This window comes from Cyclopterus lumpus, chromosome 22 (genome assembly GCF_009769545.1).
Source record: "Cyclopterus lumpus isolate fCycLum1 chromosome 22, fCycLum1.pri, whole genome shotgun sequence".
NCBI classification, from domain to species: domain Eukaryota; kingdom Metazoa; phylum Chordata; class Actinopteri; order Perciformes; family Cyclopteridae; genus Cyclopterus; species Cyclopterus lumpus.
In genome coordinates this window covers 4,099,245-4,118,534 of record NC_046987.1, presented here as the reverse complement: position 1 = coordinate 4,118,534, position 19,290 = coordinate 4,099,245, and the positions used below count along the sequence as shown (strand labels likewise).

The 19,290-nt window shown below is 42.1% G+C and overlaps 1 protein-coding gene across 2 annotated transcripts in view; it reads left to right on the top strand.

The window, feature by feature from the left end:
* babam2 (BRISC and BRCA1 A complex member 2) overlaps positions 1-19,290 on the top strand; it is a 77,206-nt gene that overhangs the window by 18,956 nt on the left and 38,960 nt on the right. For both annotated transcript variants that reach the window (XM_034525659.1, XM_034525660.1), the window contains exons 5-6: positions 5,176-5,370; positions 6,635-6,709. In XM_034525659.1, the coding sequence (XP_034381550.1) occupies positions 5,176-5,370; positions 6,635-6,709 (270 nt within the window). The remainder of the gene's footprint in view (positions 1-5,175; positions 5,371-6,634; positions 6,710-19,290) is intronic.

Below are 19,290 nucleotides of genomic sequence, written 5' to 3'. Positions count from 1 at the left end.
CATTACACACCAAGGTCAGCCTGTAATTTGTTATGCGTGTTGAATTAACTACTGGTAGTCCAGGCTGAGGTCGTTGGTTTTCTTTTATGAAAGTACTGCGTTAGGGTTGTGACGAATCAGGGAAGGACATGTAGTGACTGATGCAACCCAATCTGGAAGAGGATGTGTGTGTCTGCGTCACCGTTTTTAATAGTCCCCTTTTCCAAAACGAGTTTTCAAACTAAAACGAGGTCTGCAGCTTTTTTTCTACCTCTCAGAGCCGTGTGGACGCCAGTTGAACCGTAGCAAAGGTTATACAGGAAAACACATTAGTGTGGATGTAGCCTATATCTCTTGTTCATCACTTGTGCATTCACTTGACTACACGTTTCCTTAATTTTATTTTCCTTTTCCTTCAAGATTTTTTTGTTTTAATTTATTTTATTTTATTTGAGTAAATCAATCAATAGACTGTGTGTGTGTGTCCTCGGGGGGGGGGGGGGGGGGGGGGGGGTTAAGACGTGGAGTTCTGTCACATTTATGTCAACCGACTGCTATTTCAACTGTTTTTACTATTGGCTTGGACACATTGCTCCATGAATACCCCAAATACTAAATGGTAATCCAATATATTTTTAATGTTCTGTTTTTAACACTGATATTGAATCAATAATAATAATAGTATCTAAAGGTAATACGATTATACGCTGCTTCCCTTACAGATATGCACTCTTTTCAAATAAGGAAAGTATCAGTGATTTGGGAATTAGAGCCGACAGGTTTTATCACAAGCCAAGTTTAGACTTAATCATTTGACACTGGTTTAACTGGTGTGTTGTGTCAAAATAATTGGATTACAAGGTCCAGATTGAACCGGGCTACAATATTTACCCCCTGTGGATAAAGCCCTATGATAGATGTGCCTTCCATACAGAATGATCGAGCGGGCATGTGGATGGAATGTCTCTCTCCTTTTCTTTCAGTTCATTTCATCAAACGGTAAATCTCGGCTCTCAAATAGACTAGATTGCGACTATCGCATCTTTTGTTTTTTTATGCATCAAATGTGTACATTTTCCGCAGGCCTTATCCTATTCATGAAAAAAAATACATAGATTTGTTTTGGCACACAGCCTTCAGCAGAGCGTATGAAATCAATTCAGTGAAGAGTCTCTATACAGACTCACATGTCTGCACACACACACACACACACACACACGTTGCAACACACAGACATTGCTTTTTTCGCTCAGTGCTTTTCACAATCTCTGCCTCTGTTTTCGACCAATGCTTCGCTACGGCATTCGAGTGCTACCTTGTTGAGTCAGAACATTCAGTACAATACAAGACAGACCAGTGCAGTGTATTTTTGTGTGTTTTTCCCCCGATACGGACGCCAACGTTGACCAGGGTCTGCTGCCAGTCGTCGATCTCTTTAAAGGCCACTTTATTGACCGGTTTTGAGAGCTGATGGTGTTGCGTTATGTGTTTGAAAGATAACTTTTGTGTGGGGAAATAAACTGAAAATGGGTCAGATATGACATGAATACCTCGTACCGCCAGCTGACTTTGAAAGCAGCTGCTCCGCAAAGTTGTTGCCCACACTTCCTGTCTTTTTCATGAAGTGGAGAATCCTCGTCCTCCCATCTACCGGCCTCAAAGTACGAGATTATTATCAGGAATTAATCAAATGCTGATATTTTCATATTATGTGTCTGGAGCCTCCCTGATGTACGTCCCCGCGTGACCGCCATCGGACAATCATCGGAGCCCACTTCCACCAATAATCATAGTTTGGTAAAAAAAAAAAAGAAGAAATGCCATGTGATCAGAGAACGCCTCTGGAGCAAATTGGGTGAACTACTGAGTGTGAGGAAACCTTCGCCACACACACTTGAGGGAGTGTTTCCCCTGCCAATGTCTTGTTAATCTGATGGAAACATTCTCTGGTATGTGCTGTAATCATTTATCCAGTCATAAAGCTCTCCTCACATATTTTAGGATAAAAGTTTGGTTTTGTTTACAGTCTCCACTGTTCTGTTCATATTTGCGCTTGGCACGGGCCTCGGCAGACGGCGCACACACAAAAGGCGCACACACAAAAGGCCTTAATGCCCAACACACTGTTCGTTGCATTATTCTCCAAAGCGCCAGAGGAAACGTACTTTGAAGTAGCAAGAAGACAACGGGTGGAACCGTCAAAAATTCCGAGGTGCACGACCACTCGCGGAGCCTCCACCGCGCACGAGGCTCCCGCTGGCTTCACCACGTCGAGTGCACACTTAGCTTTCCCTCCCACTGAAACAAGTCTCAAGCCTGTTATCTTTGGCCTTGGCACTTGGAGCTCTACAGCACTACCCCGCTCTCCCCCCCCCCCCCCCCCCCCCCCCCCCCCATTCTCCCACTTCTGATTTCTCCTCCTCCTCCTCCTCCAGTGGAGTTTGGCTGATATTCTGTGTCACAATCCTGACACGGCACTTCCTCAGTCTCTCCTCAGTTTCAGCTCGCTCCTGCCCTGAAGCGCTGACCACCACTTTTGGACAATGCCCATCCTTGTTTGCGTCGCCCCCCTTGTTTCGGGAATCCCGACATTGCTGGTAACCACCGGTGGATCGAGACGATGAGGTCACTGTCTCTCGTTTAGGCCCCAACACCCCCGTTGCTCTAAAACAATGGAAGCTTTCTCCATCACCGAGCCGTTGTGGGCTGCCAGTCAAGGACAGGAAGACAGGCGAACAAAAAGACAGACAGTAAGGGAGACGAGCTAATGCGAGTCAAAGACGTCCCGCTTTTGACTTGACACCTACATGTAATGGCTATTAATGGTTAGTCTTTCCAGTGCCTACTAATACCCCCTCCCACTCAGAGCACACCAAAATTGTGATTTGCTCATCATTTGGGTTGACCCCGTATTTAATTGTCCCGAGTGCTACGGAAAGGGAGAGGCGGCTACGCGTCGACTACAGGCTTAGTAGTCCTGTCATCATCAGGTTGCAGCAGTTTTAGTCTGCAAAGCAGGGGTTCAACTTTCAGAATGAGTCGGGGTCGGGGGTTGAAATCACTTTCACTTCCAGGACTGCAGAGACTCGCATCATGCCTCCAAACTACTGCTAAAGAGACCCACTACCTTTTGTTTAATCTCCAACAATGTTGCCATCATCTCCAAATGACGTGAATCAACTCACAAAAATGTTGTTTAAATCTCTTTAAATGAACAAGCCCTGTCATTTCAAAGTCTAAACAGTGCAGCAAACTCATTAAGCCAGTTAGGTTTTGTTGTTTTTTTGCTTTGGTTTTGATTTGCGTGCTGAACTCCTCCATTATAAAGCTTTCACAGCATTCATTCCCCGAGAGCTCGGCCATCCAGTTGTCTTTATTAGACCTGACATATTGCCTGAAATTAGTTTTTTTTCCACGCGGTGATGTTGGCATTAATTATAAATAAGCGTTTTATTCGTTGCGCATCGATGGACGGGTTCCCCTTAAAAGAGTGGAAAGACTTCCATATGGTAGAATGAGCCCGGTGGAGAATCACTCCTGGTCGGTTCTGCTTACTCATATGTGACAGGTGCATATGATTGTAGTTTGTTTTTCTCCTTTTTTTCCTCTGTAAATTAGCATATTGCTCCAGGGCTTCGGTGGGCCGAGTGCTGTTGGGGATTGCTGAAGAAGAGATTGTGGAAGTGAAAGTCTTGTGAGCGCCGTGGAGCTTTTTGACCTGCAAGAGACACGGAAATGTCCTGAGCTTTTCCTAAATGACTGCACCGTGTGTGTGATGTACACCCCCCATGCTGCAAACAACCCAGTGCACCCGTATCAAACATCTATAGCTGCCAATCAGTATGGCAACAGGGGACAGACAAAGGCTCAGTACTTTTCCACATCAATCTTAATCTCCGTGGAAACAGGACATCCTTTAGCACAACCCTTTTCCTTCTGATCTGGTAATGGGAAGTACCGCTTGTCAGGATTAGGCTATTACTGTGACTTTTTCTTCTTTTCTGTTTTTCTTCTTCAAGACAGAATCTTTTTTTCTCCTACGCGGTTTTCCCATCTCTCCCTAGTACCCCGTGATCTATCCGCTATACGACTGCTATTTTTGAATTTGCAACCGTTTCCTAATGTTGTCTCAAGTGTTATTCAGAACCATAACGGGTTGTTCAATTTGATCAGCCCTTTAGAGATTGTCATATAACCACCATGTATGCCAGTGAGTTCATACTACATGTCTGAGAGCTGTGTACCTTTCTTATAATACAGGAAGCAAACGAGTGGTCATCCACAACATTACCAATGCGATGACCAACTTGTATGTTTTAGCAGGATGTTGCCATTGATATTTTTAAATATTAAAAGGACAGTTTGTCCAAAAATCAAAAACTATAATTTTTTCCATTTACCTTTGGCTCTAAATGAACGACACCACGCTCACATGAGTTCAACGTTGCTGCCACTGAGCTAAAAGGGACTACTGTTTCACGTGGTGACATTTTGTAGAGTCATTTAGCCACTTGTTAGCAACCGCCTTTAAGACACGTAAAAGCTTCAAGATTCCCCAGAGGGGTATTTCCTAACGTATTTGATGTAGTAAAAAAAAAATCTTTAGCTTGTGTTAGCCGCAGACCTTATGTTGTGCATCTAATCAAAAACCTGTTCAAAGATCCCATTGACTCCCAGAGGTTTCAGGACTCATTGCAACACTTGATGGATGCACGCTTCCCCGTGCGGGGTGATGCAGATGGCGGGTGTAGTTCTGCAGAAAGAATATAGTCCCTACCTGAAACTGCTGTTGAGTTTTTTCAAATGTATTTATTTTTTTGGGGCTCCACAAGCAAAGCACCATCTAGTTCCATTATGTTGACGACAAGGCAGTCATCTCTCCAGCTAATATCTGCAACACTCGGCAACTCTGACATAAACGATCTAGATCTATAATTTACGACTACAGGTTATGTGTTTTTGAATTCGGGGGGCTGAACTTGAGTTTGTGCCCAGGATAGCATAGCACTCTGTTTGCTTTTTGTGCCATAATGAAATCTCTATATCTTCATACATTCAGTATTGAGGATTTCTTGCCAAAACAGCCTCAACATAAAAAATAAAAAAAACAATGCCGGTTTTGATTTTCCATTCTAACATGTAAAAATGTTTAAACAAATGCCCTGTCTCAATGTCTGTCTCCGGCCTCTTCCTCAGCACTTGGTCCAGTGGGACTCCGGGGATCCAGAATGCCTGCTGCAGCTGGTGAAGGAGCTCCTCCAGCAGTACCACCACTACCAGTGCCAGCGTCTGCGCGAAAGCTCCAGGCTGCTCTTCGAGTACGACAGTCTGCTGGAGGATCCCAACTACGGCCGCAACATGGAGATTTACGCCGGACGCAAGAACAGCTGGGTAGGCCACTGTGGAGCGGCTTTCTGTTGGCGACTGAAACGCGGTTCCCATGTTACTCCGACAGCTGAGCTTAGAAAAATAAATACGCGTGAGTCCAGTTAATCTCAATGTTTAGCAGTCACATGAGCGAGGAGTGACTTTTCCTTATTCTCCTGTGCCGCTATTTATAAAGTTTCTTTTCATGTAATCCAGTTATTATACATAATTGCACTCAATTTTCTCTGCTGTCCTTAGAAGACATTTCCTTTTGGAAATAGCATGTAATATCCACTTCCTGTCTGCTTGTACAAAGGAACTAGTGTCAGACTTGTGTGTTCCGGATTTTGTCCCAATACGCACATGATTTTCAGATCACTGTCATGGCTGTGATCTGTGTGTCTCCGTCAAGACGCATTCTCGAGGACACAATGACGATAACTCATGAAACACTACGAGACGCAATACTGTGCTCACGCTACGTTATACGTTTCTAGACAATTATTGGGCTTCATGCCGCATAAATGTGCTCGAAGGAGTATTCATTCAGATCATGTGCATTGGAACAAAAGACGTGTTGACATGAATAAACCAAACAGACCTGTGCTCAGTAACACACAGCTGGACATTAAGCATAACCGGTAGAAGGTTTACTGAAGGCTGGCCCGATAGTGGAATGTCTCCGGCACATGCAATATAATCGCAATTTCTCCTGTCTCCCTTTTGCACTTGCAGCTGTCCAACTAAAAAAGCAAATAATGCCATAAACAAAAAACAATCGTCAGCTTATTGCGACCCATATTTACATTTGTTGCAGGACTTTCACCCTGGAGACCGCTGTTGGTGTCCCATGTGAGACTGAAAGTCAACACGGGCAGTTATTTCAAGTTGCGGATGTAGTTACGTTTATACATAACCACGTCACGTACTACGTCAAGTACAAAAGCTACAAACATGCTTATTTGAACTCAAAACATGATCTCTCCCTGGACCTAACCGAGCGGTTCCTTTTTCACAACATTCACCACGTGTTCACAACATATGTTCATTTGGGAGTCAGTGGCAAACGCCCTTCTCTTCCGTGGAGGTATGAGGGCGCGTTTGGTATCGTATTGGCATGGAGTTTTGCCGACGAAACCCAGGCCTATGGTTTTTGATGGTGATTATATCTGCACACTGTACATTTGTATACATTTCATATGTACGCATAATTTAGTTTTAGCACCAAAACATCTCATTTTTATTACTGTATGACGCGTATGCTGAAACCCTGTTCCTCGTTCTCCAGACGGGAGAGTTCTCAGCCCGTTTCCTTCTCAAGCTACCTGGGGACTTCAGCAACATCCCCGTCTACCTCCTGAAGGTAATTAACCCCCGTTCTGATCAATGTTCACTGCTGCGTCGCATTATGTCAACGTAGAGTTTGTCATGACACGAGCTTCCTTAAGATGTAAATTGACTGTTCTTTTAATTACATTTACCACTTTAAAAAGATAGATTTGTCTACATGTTTACATACGCGTGTGTGTGTGTGTGTGTGTGTGTGTGTGTGTGTGTGTGTGTGTGTGTGTGTGTGTGTGTGTGTGTGTGTGTGTGTGTGTGTGTGTGTGTGTGTGTGTGTGTGTGTGTGTGTGTGTGTGTGTGTGTGTGTGTGTGTGTGTGTGTGTGTGTGTGTGCGTGTGTGTGTGTTTTTGTGTGTGCGTGCGTGTGTGTACACAGACTCCGGTCTTGGGGGGCTGTGAGTTGACTAATCAGCAAGCCGTCACTCTCGATCTGCTCTGAGCCGCGTGGTGTCTGGAGGCAGCTTAGCCCGATCTCTCTCTCTCTCTCTCTCTCTCTCTCTCATCAGTGATTGCCTTAACCCCTCTTTCCCACTCCCTCCCTTATCTCCAGTTCTCTTTTCACTCACTGCCCTCCCCCCACCCCCTTCTTCGACTGCCTGCATGCTGGAGGCCCTGGCTCTCTGGCCTTTTGTAGCCCGACCTCGTGTTTGTGGAGGGAAATGATGGTAAACATAAGGGGAACGGCAACCGTCGTTAGCCTCACATCAGCCTCCAGTGTCCCCCATGTTTCTCAAAAAACTTGGAGCATCGCGACTCGTCTCGCTCTCTGCAGCCTTTGAGTGGACTCATCCAGCGACTCAGTTGTATTTCACAGCCGCATTGCTGGTCATGATAGATTATTAATGTCATTTTTTACCTGTGTACCAGTGTGTCTCGAGGCAGGAAGGGTTCTACACTGCCCCGAGTTGAGCTCCATTGTGACAATTTTATTTTATTTTCTTAAACATGCATGCTGTCACTTGCTAGCGGTTTCTATGGAAAGGCTTTCAAAGTGGAGGCAGACACACTGACATAGTTAACCAGTGGGCAGTCGTAGCCATTGACACAATGTTGTCAAAAAAGAATTCCCTGTAATATTTAGTGATTTTATTAGAGACGAAGTCTCGGATAAGGATGTACATTTCTGTCACCCTAATCACATCATGTGTTCTTTGCCTCTCACACACACACAACCACACACACACAGACACACACACACACACACACTCGCAGTATTGTGCTGCATCTGGCAGCTTGGGTATACATAGTATCACCATGGGAGCAATGGAAGACTGAGAAAGAGTATCGACTCGCAGAGAAGAAAGTAATGAACATCAGCCCACACCTTGTCCTCCTACGCATTACAGAGGAACGGGATTATGCCGCGTATAGGCTGGACTCTAAGAACACAAATGCACTGCACGCCAAACAGATGACCTGAATTTTATGTTTGACGGTCGTCATGCAATTACTTCTGTCAGCGAGGACGCTTGTCTGAAGTCGATTCTTTTTGTGCATTGCAGGTTTCTGCACAAGAAGTAATTCCATGTGTGTGTATATATATATATATATATATATATATATATATATATATATATATATATATATATATATATATATATAGTGCGATTGCGGCCTATTTTGGGCTCCAATAAATTACGCACCAAACATTTATACCCCATTTTACAATAAACCAAGCCAAATTCCTTGTATATGTAGCGTACTTGGCCATAAATAGTTCTGATCCTGAATATATAAACAGTTTATTATATTTTGAATTACATTTTATTGGAAGTAACGGGCTGTGCCCAACATGTTTTCTGTACCAAGTGCATATTGAGCTGAGAATAACGTGCTCAGCTCAAATTTGACTTGCACTACCGTGTCATATGCAGGTGGTATTTCGGGCCCTGCAATGCAGTGTAACCTGGCAAGGCGCCGTGTCGGCCAGATATCAAGAAACTCACGTTCTCTGTAGATTATATGAATGTAGATTTCTAGACAAAGATAGAAAGATGAGGTTATGTCACGGTGTCCGGTCTCATAGTATAATGAATGTGTTATAAATTGTAATTAATATGTGCAGTCTTGATCAGCGTCCAGGGTCAGAGATGTGTTACTTAAATTATACTACCTCTATCATACCTCATTATCTCCCCGCTGGCAGCCCCTTTTGCATTACTTGAACAGATGGCTGTTTCTGTCTGAACACCCACTAAGTCCTCCAGATGAGTTCTAACCTGGTCGCTAGCAGGTCTGTCTTTGAAAAACCACACACAATTTTTATATTTCTTTAAAAAGCTATGCTTTTCAGAAGGAATACAAGCCGTCAGCCAGGTACTGTAGGTAGAGGTCAGACTGTTGACCCTGATTTGAATCAACCTCCTCATCAAGTCCGTGGATGTCCTTGCTTGAGGAGGGGCGGGTTGACACTGGAGCAGAAATCTGTACAGACACGGGGCTACTCTGCCCTGCTAGTGGAATGCCGAGATGTTGCTGGTGGGCGCAGAGCTGTGGAGGACGACTGTTACCTGGAGCGAGGCATCCGCGTGGTCTGAGCTCACCACAGTGGACATGTTTACCTTCCTGCATGCACGGCCCAGCCTCGGGGAGGGTGGAGGAATGCATGTTTATTCGTTTTTTTTAATCTTTTAGTATTTTTTGTTTTAAAAGGGGCAGCCCCTCATAGTCTAAATGAAAGAGTGGGAAGGACACTGAAAGTGGAAGGACAGTGAGATGCACACAGATGGATGTTGGCAGTTTTCTCCCCTTTTTAAAGGGCACGCGGTCCTCTCGGCACCGTTTTAGTGTCTCATCCTTTGATCGTACCTTGACCTCTGGGCTGTCACCCGTTTAATGTTGCTCTTACTCTCGTCCTCTCATTCGGCGTTGGCCTTTGACCTCCCACTGGATAGGATGTTTGTTCCTGTCGCTGAGGTCTTTTCAACCCTGCTGGTTTGTGTCGTTTGGCACGGTCTACTTAACACATTTATTCTGGATGGGAATAAGAGATGAAGCAAACGTATATAAGATATTCTAGATGTTTTATGGCAGAAAGCTTACTATACACCCCTATTTCTACCTGTGAAAAATCAATTATATTGATTAATTCATGGTTTAGGATGATGTTGATAATTACTGCACCAAACTGCCACAAGCTTCTCAGAGCTCCCATGGTTCAGAGTTAACCTGCGATTTCTCTTAAGACCATTGGCTTGCCATTTGGAAACCTCTAGTTCAGCCCAGACAACACCATAGTAGTGACCTGTCAATCACAGTAAGCCCGCCCTAAAGCATACTCTGCTTTATGGTCTATTTGACTCTGAATGGACCATCATTTACTAAATGAACATCATGCTGTATTAAAAAAAAAATTAGAGATTTAGACCATAAACTAATGTTTACAATGTTTACTGAGGGAATACATCAAAAGAGAAGTGGAGTACTTTTCTTTTAGAATTTCTTTCTTTTCTTTACAATCGGTTTTCTTTTTGCAACCAGAGGAGTCGCAGGTCAGAGAGAATGCAAGTTCAAGGCACTTCCGCATTGGTTTCACTTTTCAAATCTGGAGTTTGCCGCCTGCTTCAGATACAAGTAATCCATCAACATGGTAGCATGCGCCAATAAATAGGAGGTGTTAGTTCCCAAAAACGGCACCATCTCCTTAGCCACCGCGAGCGAAAATAAAAGTTGTGAATGAAAAAGCTGGTTTCCTGTCAGCTTCATCAGCAACCGAGAGAGCTGAGTATTAGAAGAGGACGGGGTGTCGGATGTGATTAGAAATGCATCCAACATGTTGAAGCACATTTGCTGTCATGTGTCCAGGAAGTACCTCTCCATCGTCATGGCCACACACAATAACACACGTTTAATCGTTTAAAAAGCTACTTTTTTTTCTTCACGGATACAATACCTTTTGTTACCTTTTTTTAATTGGAAAAAGATTGAAGTTTGGCCACACTTAATATCTCATTAGTCTTTTTTTCAGGCTTAGTTTTTTTTTCATTTATTTAAATTGTAAATCTGAGATTTTATTTTCAGGCCATATCGACCAGCTCTAACTCTGCTAAAGAATTATTGTCCTGCTTCCTGCTACTCAAAAGTCTGATTACAGATGTGACCTTTTGGTTAAAGGATGTCCCTTTTTTGCGTCTCGTCCGCGCTCACTCAGCAGCGTACGTGTATGTGCGGCGGCGGCTCGCCTCTAAATGTCCTCACCGATCAGCACGGAGTGACGCCACCTTCGTGACTGAGCCCTCTGCTCTCGCTTCACTTGAGCTTGGTTTCCCCCACAAGCACTGGCCCATGTCACCAGCTCCAAACTGTGTGTGTGTGCGTGTGCATGTGTGTGTGCGTGCATGTGTTTGAGGGGCCTCGAGCAGCTGCCATTGATCTAATTGGACGTTTCAGGTGACCCGTCTTGTGAGCTAATTAATATCTGCTCTAATCTGCAGCTCCGTGTGAGATAACCATACATGCAGCAATGTCCCTTGAGCTTAAAGATTCCCGAATAGTAGATTAAAAACCTGACAAATGAACAGAAATGTTTGAGTTGCAAGCTGAACATCTATTTAACTAAATAAATTATATAACAACAGACACAAATGTTCAGTGGTTGTCGGTACAAATCCTGACAACGTGTGCCGTGCTGACAGTGTCTGTTAAAGCAGCGAAAAGTACAGTTTCTAATTGCCGATGGGTCTAATTGCTGTTTGTTTTGTTTTTTAACTCTAAGCTTGTGCGTGCTTTATTGGATGGTGATGCTTCCGGGTTAGTTTGCAGTATTTCCGGTCTTTGTTGGCAGCACAGTTAAAGGAATAGGTCAACGATTTGGGGAAATGCGCTCATTCGCTTTCTGGTGTGGGAGTTGGATGGAAAGATCGATCCTATGCCCAAAATCTCTCTGTTATATTTAAGGCCACAGCTTAGCTTAGCTTAGTCTTTGTGCTAAGCTAAGTTAAGCTAACCCAGCTGCTGGATTCAGTCTTATTTTTCCCATATATGACAGCGGTATCTAACTCTCTGCAAGAAAGCAAATAGGACAGAATTGTATTTGTACACTGTTGTTTCATTTGTATTTTCATGCCGAGTCTCTCCAAAGCCCGGCAACCAGGATCCAACTCCCCCAGGTCAATTTGGCTTCCCCCTCCCCTGACCTGAGGGAGGGTTGCATTGAGGGTTTGTCTGTGCAACAAGAGCACTTACATCTAATTAATTTTACTCTAATTATTTTTGGGCCCGCATCCTCGTCCCTCTCCCCTCCCCCTACACACACACACACATACACACTCACACACACTTTAACCTTCAGAGTTCCGCATGCAGCGGCTGGCAGGGCAGGGGAGGGTCAGGGTGAAGCAGAGCCTCTGGCTCTCGTCCCGTCTTTTCGTTTGTGGTGCCACTGTCATTTCTGCGCTTCCTTTTCATTTCCCGTCTTGTTTTTTTATTCTTTCATTCAAATGTTAACCCTTAAATGAACCTGAAGCAAATGTTGCATCGCTGAACCTTTTTCATCTTCTTTTTTTTTTTTTTTAAATAACAACGGAATACTCAATTTATGAATAATAATAAAAATACAAAAAAAATCATCTTGGGCTGTCTTTGCAAGTTAATATCTTGATTATAATTCAATATTGTTAAGTTGGGGGGGCTTTGTGGATCCTGACTTTTCTCATTTAAATAATTCCTCCTACTATTTTATGAGCTACAAATCAGCTTTGTTAAATGCATCACAGAGGGGGAGACAACAAATTGTCCTCTAATGATGCTCTTAAAACATGTTCCTGAAACTCCTGAGGGCTGTGCTCAACAATGGCACCGTCTTCCACCTCGGGAGGGTCCAACAATTAAAGTAATGTAAGAAATACAAATCAATATTGCTAATAGTAAAATCAACAATACAGACAAATACACAGTTCACTGACCCCACCCGAGCTGAGCAATTTGAGGAGAAGATGCAATTGAAATGTATCTGACGGATAAAACTATTCCTATTCACATCGCTATTATTTCCTATGAATGTGGCTGAATGTGTCCTGTATTTGTGTTCTATTGTTTTACTGAACAAAACTAGTTCATCTCCCCACACGTCATGACAATAGTATCTTGTTCCTGCAAGAAATTAATCAGATGAAATAATAATGCAGTTGTTTGTTGTTGAAGTTCTCCCAGGCTGCTTCTTTTAAAAAACAAGTCAGAGAAAATATCAAATTTTGCGTCCACTTCCATCCATCCATGGACGTACACCTGCAGCGTTTCCAATATAAAAAATATATAAATCACCAATTAACCTCATATTTATTAGGATATGGAACACAATAGTTAAAATCAATCAAAAGTAATGACATATCCTGACATTCAAAAGGCGGGGTTATCTTCATTGATAACATTGTTGCATTGTTGGCGACTCATGGTAATAATGATTACTGATAAGTCACTTCCGATAACGTTTTAATATCAGACTGAAGACCTGAAGATACTGCAGAGATTTGATTTGGGTCACCAAATAAATTTGCAGAATTTCTTCTTTAATCTTTTATTTAAGACTTATTTCTACAATATGTTTTTAATAACACAAGTTATCGATCTTGTATAGCTTTGAAATCATTATTATTCAAGATAATATACGGTGATGCTGAAATAGCCCAAACAAATGGCTTATTGTGAATTGGGATGGTTTGTCATTTTTCAGGTGGGCCCCTGAAAAAAAAAGTTTGGCACTCACTGCTGTAGACGGCTTTGATTTGGAAACTGCACTGAAATAGCACATTAGATATAATAAATGCATTGTTCAGCCCTCACCGCACCCATGTTGTTTACATTGCTAAGTTGCTCAAGGGCATTCAGCAATACAGAGTTAAAAATATAATTTGAATGATTAACCTTTACGCTGTGGGTTTGTACACCGCAAATATAAAAAGAACAAACTCATATCTAGCACCTACTGGTTTACTGTTAAATGAGTTATGGAGGGATCAAACATGAAGGATCGCTTGAGCATAAGGGCAGCTCCTGATTACTTCAGGTGTCTGATTAATATCCCACTCTTCACCTCTATGTATTTCTTTATTGACCAATTATGTTTCTCCAAGAGAGGTTTTAAAATAGATTGAGAATGTTAACAGTCAGCTATGACCAAGTAGTGAACTGATTTTCAGATTACTGACACCCAGATTCTGGTCTTATTCTACCCACATCTAGTCTCATTCTACCCATAATGCCTCATTCTACCTAAATCTGGTCTCATTCTACCCACATCTAGTCTCATTCTACCCATAATGTCTCATTCTACCTAAATCTGGTCTCACTCTACCTAAATTTGGTCTCATTCTACCTAAATCTGGTCTCATTCTACCTAAATCTGATCTCATTCTACCTAAATCTGGTCTCATTCTACCTAAATCTGATCTCACTCTACCCACATCTAGTCTCATTCTACCTAAATCTGGTCTCACTCTACCCACATCTAGTCTCATTCTACCTAAATATGGTCTCATTCTACCTGAATCTGGTCTCATTCTACCTAAATCTAGCCTCATCCTCTCTAAATCTGGTCTCATTCTACCTAAATCTGGTCTCATTCTACCTAAATCTGGTCTCATTCTACCCACATCTAGTCTCACTCTACCCATGTAGTCTCATTCTCCCTAAATCTGGTCTAATTCTACCCATATCTATTCTCATTCTACCCATATCTACCGGTAGTCTCATTCTCCCTAAATCTGGTCTAATTCTACCTACATCTTGTATCATTCTACCCATATTTCTCTACCTAAATCTGGTCCAAATCTACCCAAATCTGGCCTTGTTCTACCTCAATCTATTCTCGTTCTACCCATTTCTGATCTCATTCTACCCAAATCTGGTCTCATTCTACCCAAATCTGGCCTTGTTCTACCTCAATCTGGCCTCATTCTACCCAAATCTGGCCTTGTTCTACCTCAATCTGGCCTCATTCTACCCAAATCTGGCCTCGTTCTACCTCAATCTGGCCTCATTCTACCTAAATCTGGTTTTATTCTACCTAAATCTGGTCTAGTTCTACCTAAATCTGGTCTCATTCCACCTAAATCAGGTCGAATCCTATCCATATTTGGTTGAATTCTCCCCAGATATGGGCAAAACAGTTCCAAAACCTGTTTACAGCAGTTGCAGTGACCGTACCTTTCCGGTTGCCACATAATTGTCACTCCTTTCTCAACCGCTCTTGAGGCTTTTCTTGTTGCGGTTTTCAGTCCAGCTTACGTCCTCCACTTGCGAGGCAGTTGAGTTTTTGGAGAAGTCGTGGCTGAAGACATCCCATTGCGTCACATGAGAAGTCTTTCACAACTCTCTACGCAGTCCTGGAAAACCATACTATGGCCACTACACGAACGCACACGCATGCATGAACACAACATGCCCATCATTAAGGATCCATTAAGGCTATCTCATGTCGACCTCGATCGGCCGTTACAGCTGTCTCTGCTGTCTGTTTGTGTCTTTTGCCGTGTCGTGACCAGAGAAGGGAACTCAGTGGCGCTTGTGTCTTCTTCGACTGCCTCATTCTTCTGTTGACACGACCTGCTGGTTGTGGTTTTGACCACATGTCTTCACATTAGGTTAAAAGAGCTGAGGGAACTAATCAAGTAGCATTAGCTGTTACTGGATTATGCAGTCTGAAAAGACTGTTGCATTACCAACTGTGGAAACACATGACAGAAGGAAAAACAAAACAAAAGCCCAAAATAATTACCTAATGGTTGCCGTCCACCCGTCACCTTTTTGTCTTTCTATTCTCGGCCTGTCTGCTTCTTTGATAGAGAGCTGAGGCCTGTGCGTGACTGTTGAGCGTTTGGTGCCAAAGCAAATGGTTGTAATTTGTGGCCTTGCCGTGCCCTTGCACGGTAAACACCGACTAAGAGCTCAGGAATCTTAAGAGCTATAAAATAATTGCAGGTTACTCCCATAATGCCTAGAGTGTTCTGCTTGTTGCCTCAGTCCTGCCTCTTCTGTCTCATCTCTTTCTTTTTGCACAGCCTCTCGTGGTGCTCTGCAAAACATATGTTAGTCCTTCTCCTGCTGCATCTGTGCACGTACTTTATAGCAGCTACCCAATGACACAACGGTGATGTGGTCCCTGTGGTGTCATTTAGGTTGAGCAAATGTTTAGCGGTTTTCGAGGTAAAAAGAGCGTGCAAAAGTTAAACTCAACAGTATATGATAAACAGCATTAATTGAGAATTTACGGAAATGGGCATAATGTTTTATTTTCATTTTTATATTTTTTAAAAAGAATCCACATTTATTTATTTTTAAATGAATATGATACATTAAATGACGTAACCAGGGATTACTGTCATCTAACATGTGGTGGGGCGTGAAGTCAAGACCCATTTTTCTCAGAACCAGTACGCTCTCTTTGAAACGTGCATACCATATGAAAATGACATTTGCTACTTCCAGCACTGAAAATGCAAAGCCAATCTAGAGCTTTGTGTTTGAAATACATGAAGAGTAGAACCAAAGCATATCGGGGGGGAATTTTGTTTTCATGGTGACTTTTTGAAAGTCTTGTTGCTGAGTGATGGCCTGTCTGTATAGCATTGAGACATGGCATTTAGTAGGGAAGCAAGTTGCCCAAAAGACATCGTCAAGTAATTGCCAGTTTGGGCTTCACTAATGCAGTGTACCAGTAAAATCTGAAAAGGCCAGCCAATGCTTCCACGCAGATAAACAATTATGTGGCTTTTAAATGGTGGATGTACTATGGCTTGGTATGCTCTTGAAGAGGACTTTAAATGTCAGACGTAGCAGCTCTAAAACAGAAGTGGGAAGTTTTTAAATAAATTAAATTTTTATTCTTAAGATATTATTTACTTCTTTGTATCTTCATGTACTAACTGTAGCAATATTTCAATTACTGATTGTGTCATTAGTTGTTGTGTATTTACAATTACTTGTTTCCAATCAATACCGTTACTAAATTATACCATATATGGGTATTATCTGACGGCAGGAAATGCACACCCCTCTCCTGAGTTTGCTGACACAGCAAACTTAAACGTCTCTGTTGCAAGAGTTCTGGATGCGGTTGCAAAAGAGAGGGGGTCGGTGGGTCAGTGGGTTGTTACCTAACCGAAGTAAGTCCTTTTGTGGATTTTAGGGTTAAAAGACCAGGGTCCTTTCTGATTTAGGCTTGTAAAAAGATCTGTGTAGACACTCTCAAATGCTCTTTAGTACAATTATTGTCTATAATGTTTATCTATACTAATGTTTAGTGTCATTATTTTGTAAAAAATTGAAATTAAATGAATACAAAATAAATAAAAAAGGAGGGATATAGTATTCATCCATTGGGAAATCGTTGTTAAAGAATTTATGAAAATAAAACCCTGTTTTTGATATGGCAATAGCCTTTTCAATATACTTAAATTGCATCTATCATATATATATATATATATATATATATATATATATATGTGTGTGTGTTTTTTTATTTTAAGTGGCCCCAATTCCCGTGTTGGTTTAAAAAGTCCTTCACATGCACAAGGGATTCAAAGGAAACAATGCGCACATGTTATCCAGCGGACCCTTGATATCAGCCTCACTAACCATGTTTACCACCAAATGTAGTGCAAATTGTAACCTAATTAAATCAGCAAGAGAAAAAGCGTATAAATGGCCATTTCCCACCCCTACTATTAAGCGAGTAATAGGAGTTGGCTCCTCTCTTGACTCTCATACGGCTGTATCAGAGCTTTAGTAATGCTAATGTAAACTGGGCATTTCTTACTGCTGATCGACAAAAATGAGTGGCGTTTACTGTGAAGCAGTAATTGGAAATGCTAAGTATTAATTGCTGGGGTTCGAACCGACAGTGGAAAGACACACCAGTTTGTGTTGTATTTCTGACAGACCTCATTAAAACGCTACCACCACTAACCAGAGGTGTTGCCAAATCAACCGGGACTTTAGTATTACAACGTTGAAGTAACATGAATATAATAAAAGAATTGTGGATGTGGCTTTTTTTTGTGACATTAGGAAATTACATAATTTCATAATTTTAACAACTGAGACTTCTCTAAGTCCCGTCCCTCGAACGCCAATCATATGACCAATCATATGACCAATCATAGCGTAGCATCGACCAGCTCTCACCGGGGTCCGACAACTATCTGGCTCTGCTCCATAGACTCCATGCGTTGTATCAGATTAGTTTTCATGTTCAGGCTGGTTTAGTCGATTTGGAGCTCTCCGTAGTTAAACCTTGCCATAATAGCGCAAATTATTACCTTGAGCAGGAGATGTACGTTTCTAAAATGTTGCGTTTCCACATAAAAAACCTTTGGAGCTAACATAATACGTTCGCACATCATTTACTAGCATTGGCACGTCTATGCTACGCCAGCTACTGAAGGTATACTGAATGTACACACATGCTGCTTTTTAATGATTGTAACAGTGAATAAAAAGGAACAGAGTTGTTCTTCTGTCTGGATTTCCATGTGATGTGGTGGTTCACTTTTACACTGGGATGTGTAGACTTTAGCTTTCGCTTGACTATATCTTTTTAACCTTTTTTCACTGCTCAGTCAGTTTGACTTCCTGGATAAATCCTTCAAACGCATATAGTTGACTCTTCTGCTTCTCTTTGAAATTACCTTTTTAGTTTTTCCATAAACTAGATAACATTTCTTCAGGGAGAGTAGTTAGTGACAGTGTGGGCTCCATGGTAGCTCTGACAAGTTGTCGCAAATTCCATCCTTATTATCCTTTTATTCTTTCTTTTTTAAAGTCCACAAGTTTGCTTGCCATAGTAAGCAGGACATTGAGACTGCATGAACCTGTGGTTTATTGATTGAGGTCAGTAATTGAGCCTCTTTGTTGGAAGTCCAGACCTTTTGTATCTGGTTTGTCTTCTTCACAAGCTCCATGGATTTGAGAGCCCTGCTGTGATTACTACCAGGTGGCTTCACATCTGGTACTCCATCGACTTTCAGCTCTCTGAGAAAATGTCACACAAAGTTAAAGGGAGTCTGGATGAAGTTGCCCATGTTAACAGTAACGTGCTTTCATCTCACTCGTGTTCCAGACTGTCACGAAGAAAGCACAGCACAGTCATACTTTTCCTTTGTGGGCACAGCACTGAAATCAAAGAACACCTGTGTACTAGCGTGTTAACAAATAATGTTTGGGGGTAACTGTCACAGCCGCACACATTGTTATATAATGTTTTTAATCATTAGTGCATGTGACTGGTCTCTGAGGCCTCCGTGAAAAAGCACCTGTTGCAGTGAAAGCATTTGACTCACATTGCAGCTGTAACTGTAAGGCTTTCTCTCTGATGGCAAAGATTTAAAGTTAGTTAATACGCTTTGTATTGGCCTTTGTGTCCCTGTGTACTCTCTGTGTACTCTTTAGTTTCCAGGGTCCACACTTAGTTGCATAACCGAAAAGCAGATCCCTGTCTTAACTGATATTTATGATGCACTAGAGGGATCCATGGCCTTCCAAACTGCTGTTTTTAGACCAAATTAAATGCCCTCAAATTCTGTGTATTTTCCTCCTTCCGAAAACTCCCCCTTTCCGGTGGAAAGTGTGTCATGTTAATATAATTTTAGTTAAAAGTTCTCTCTAT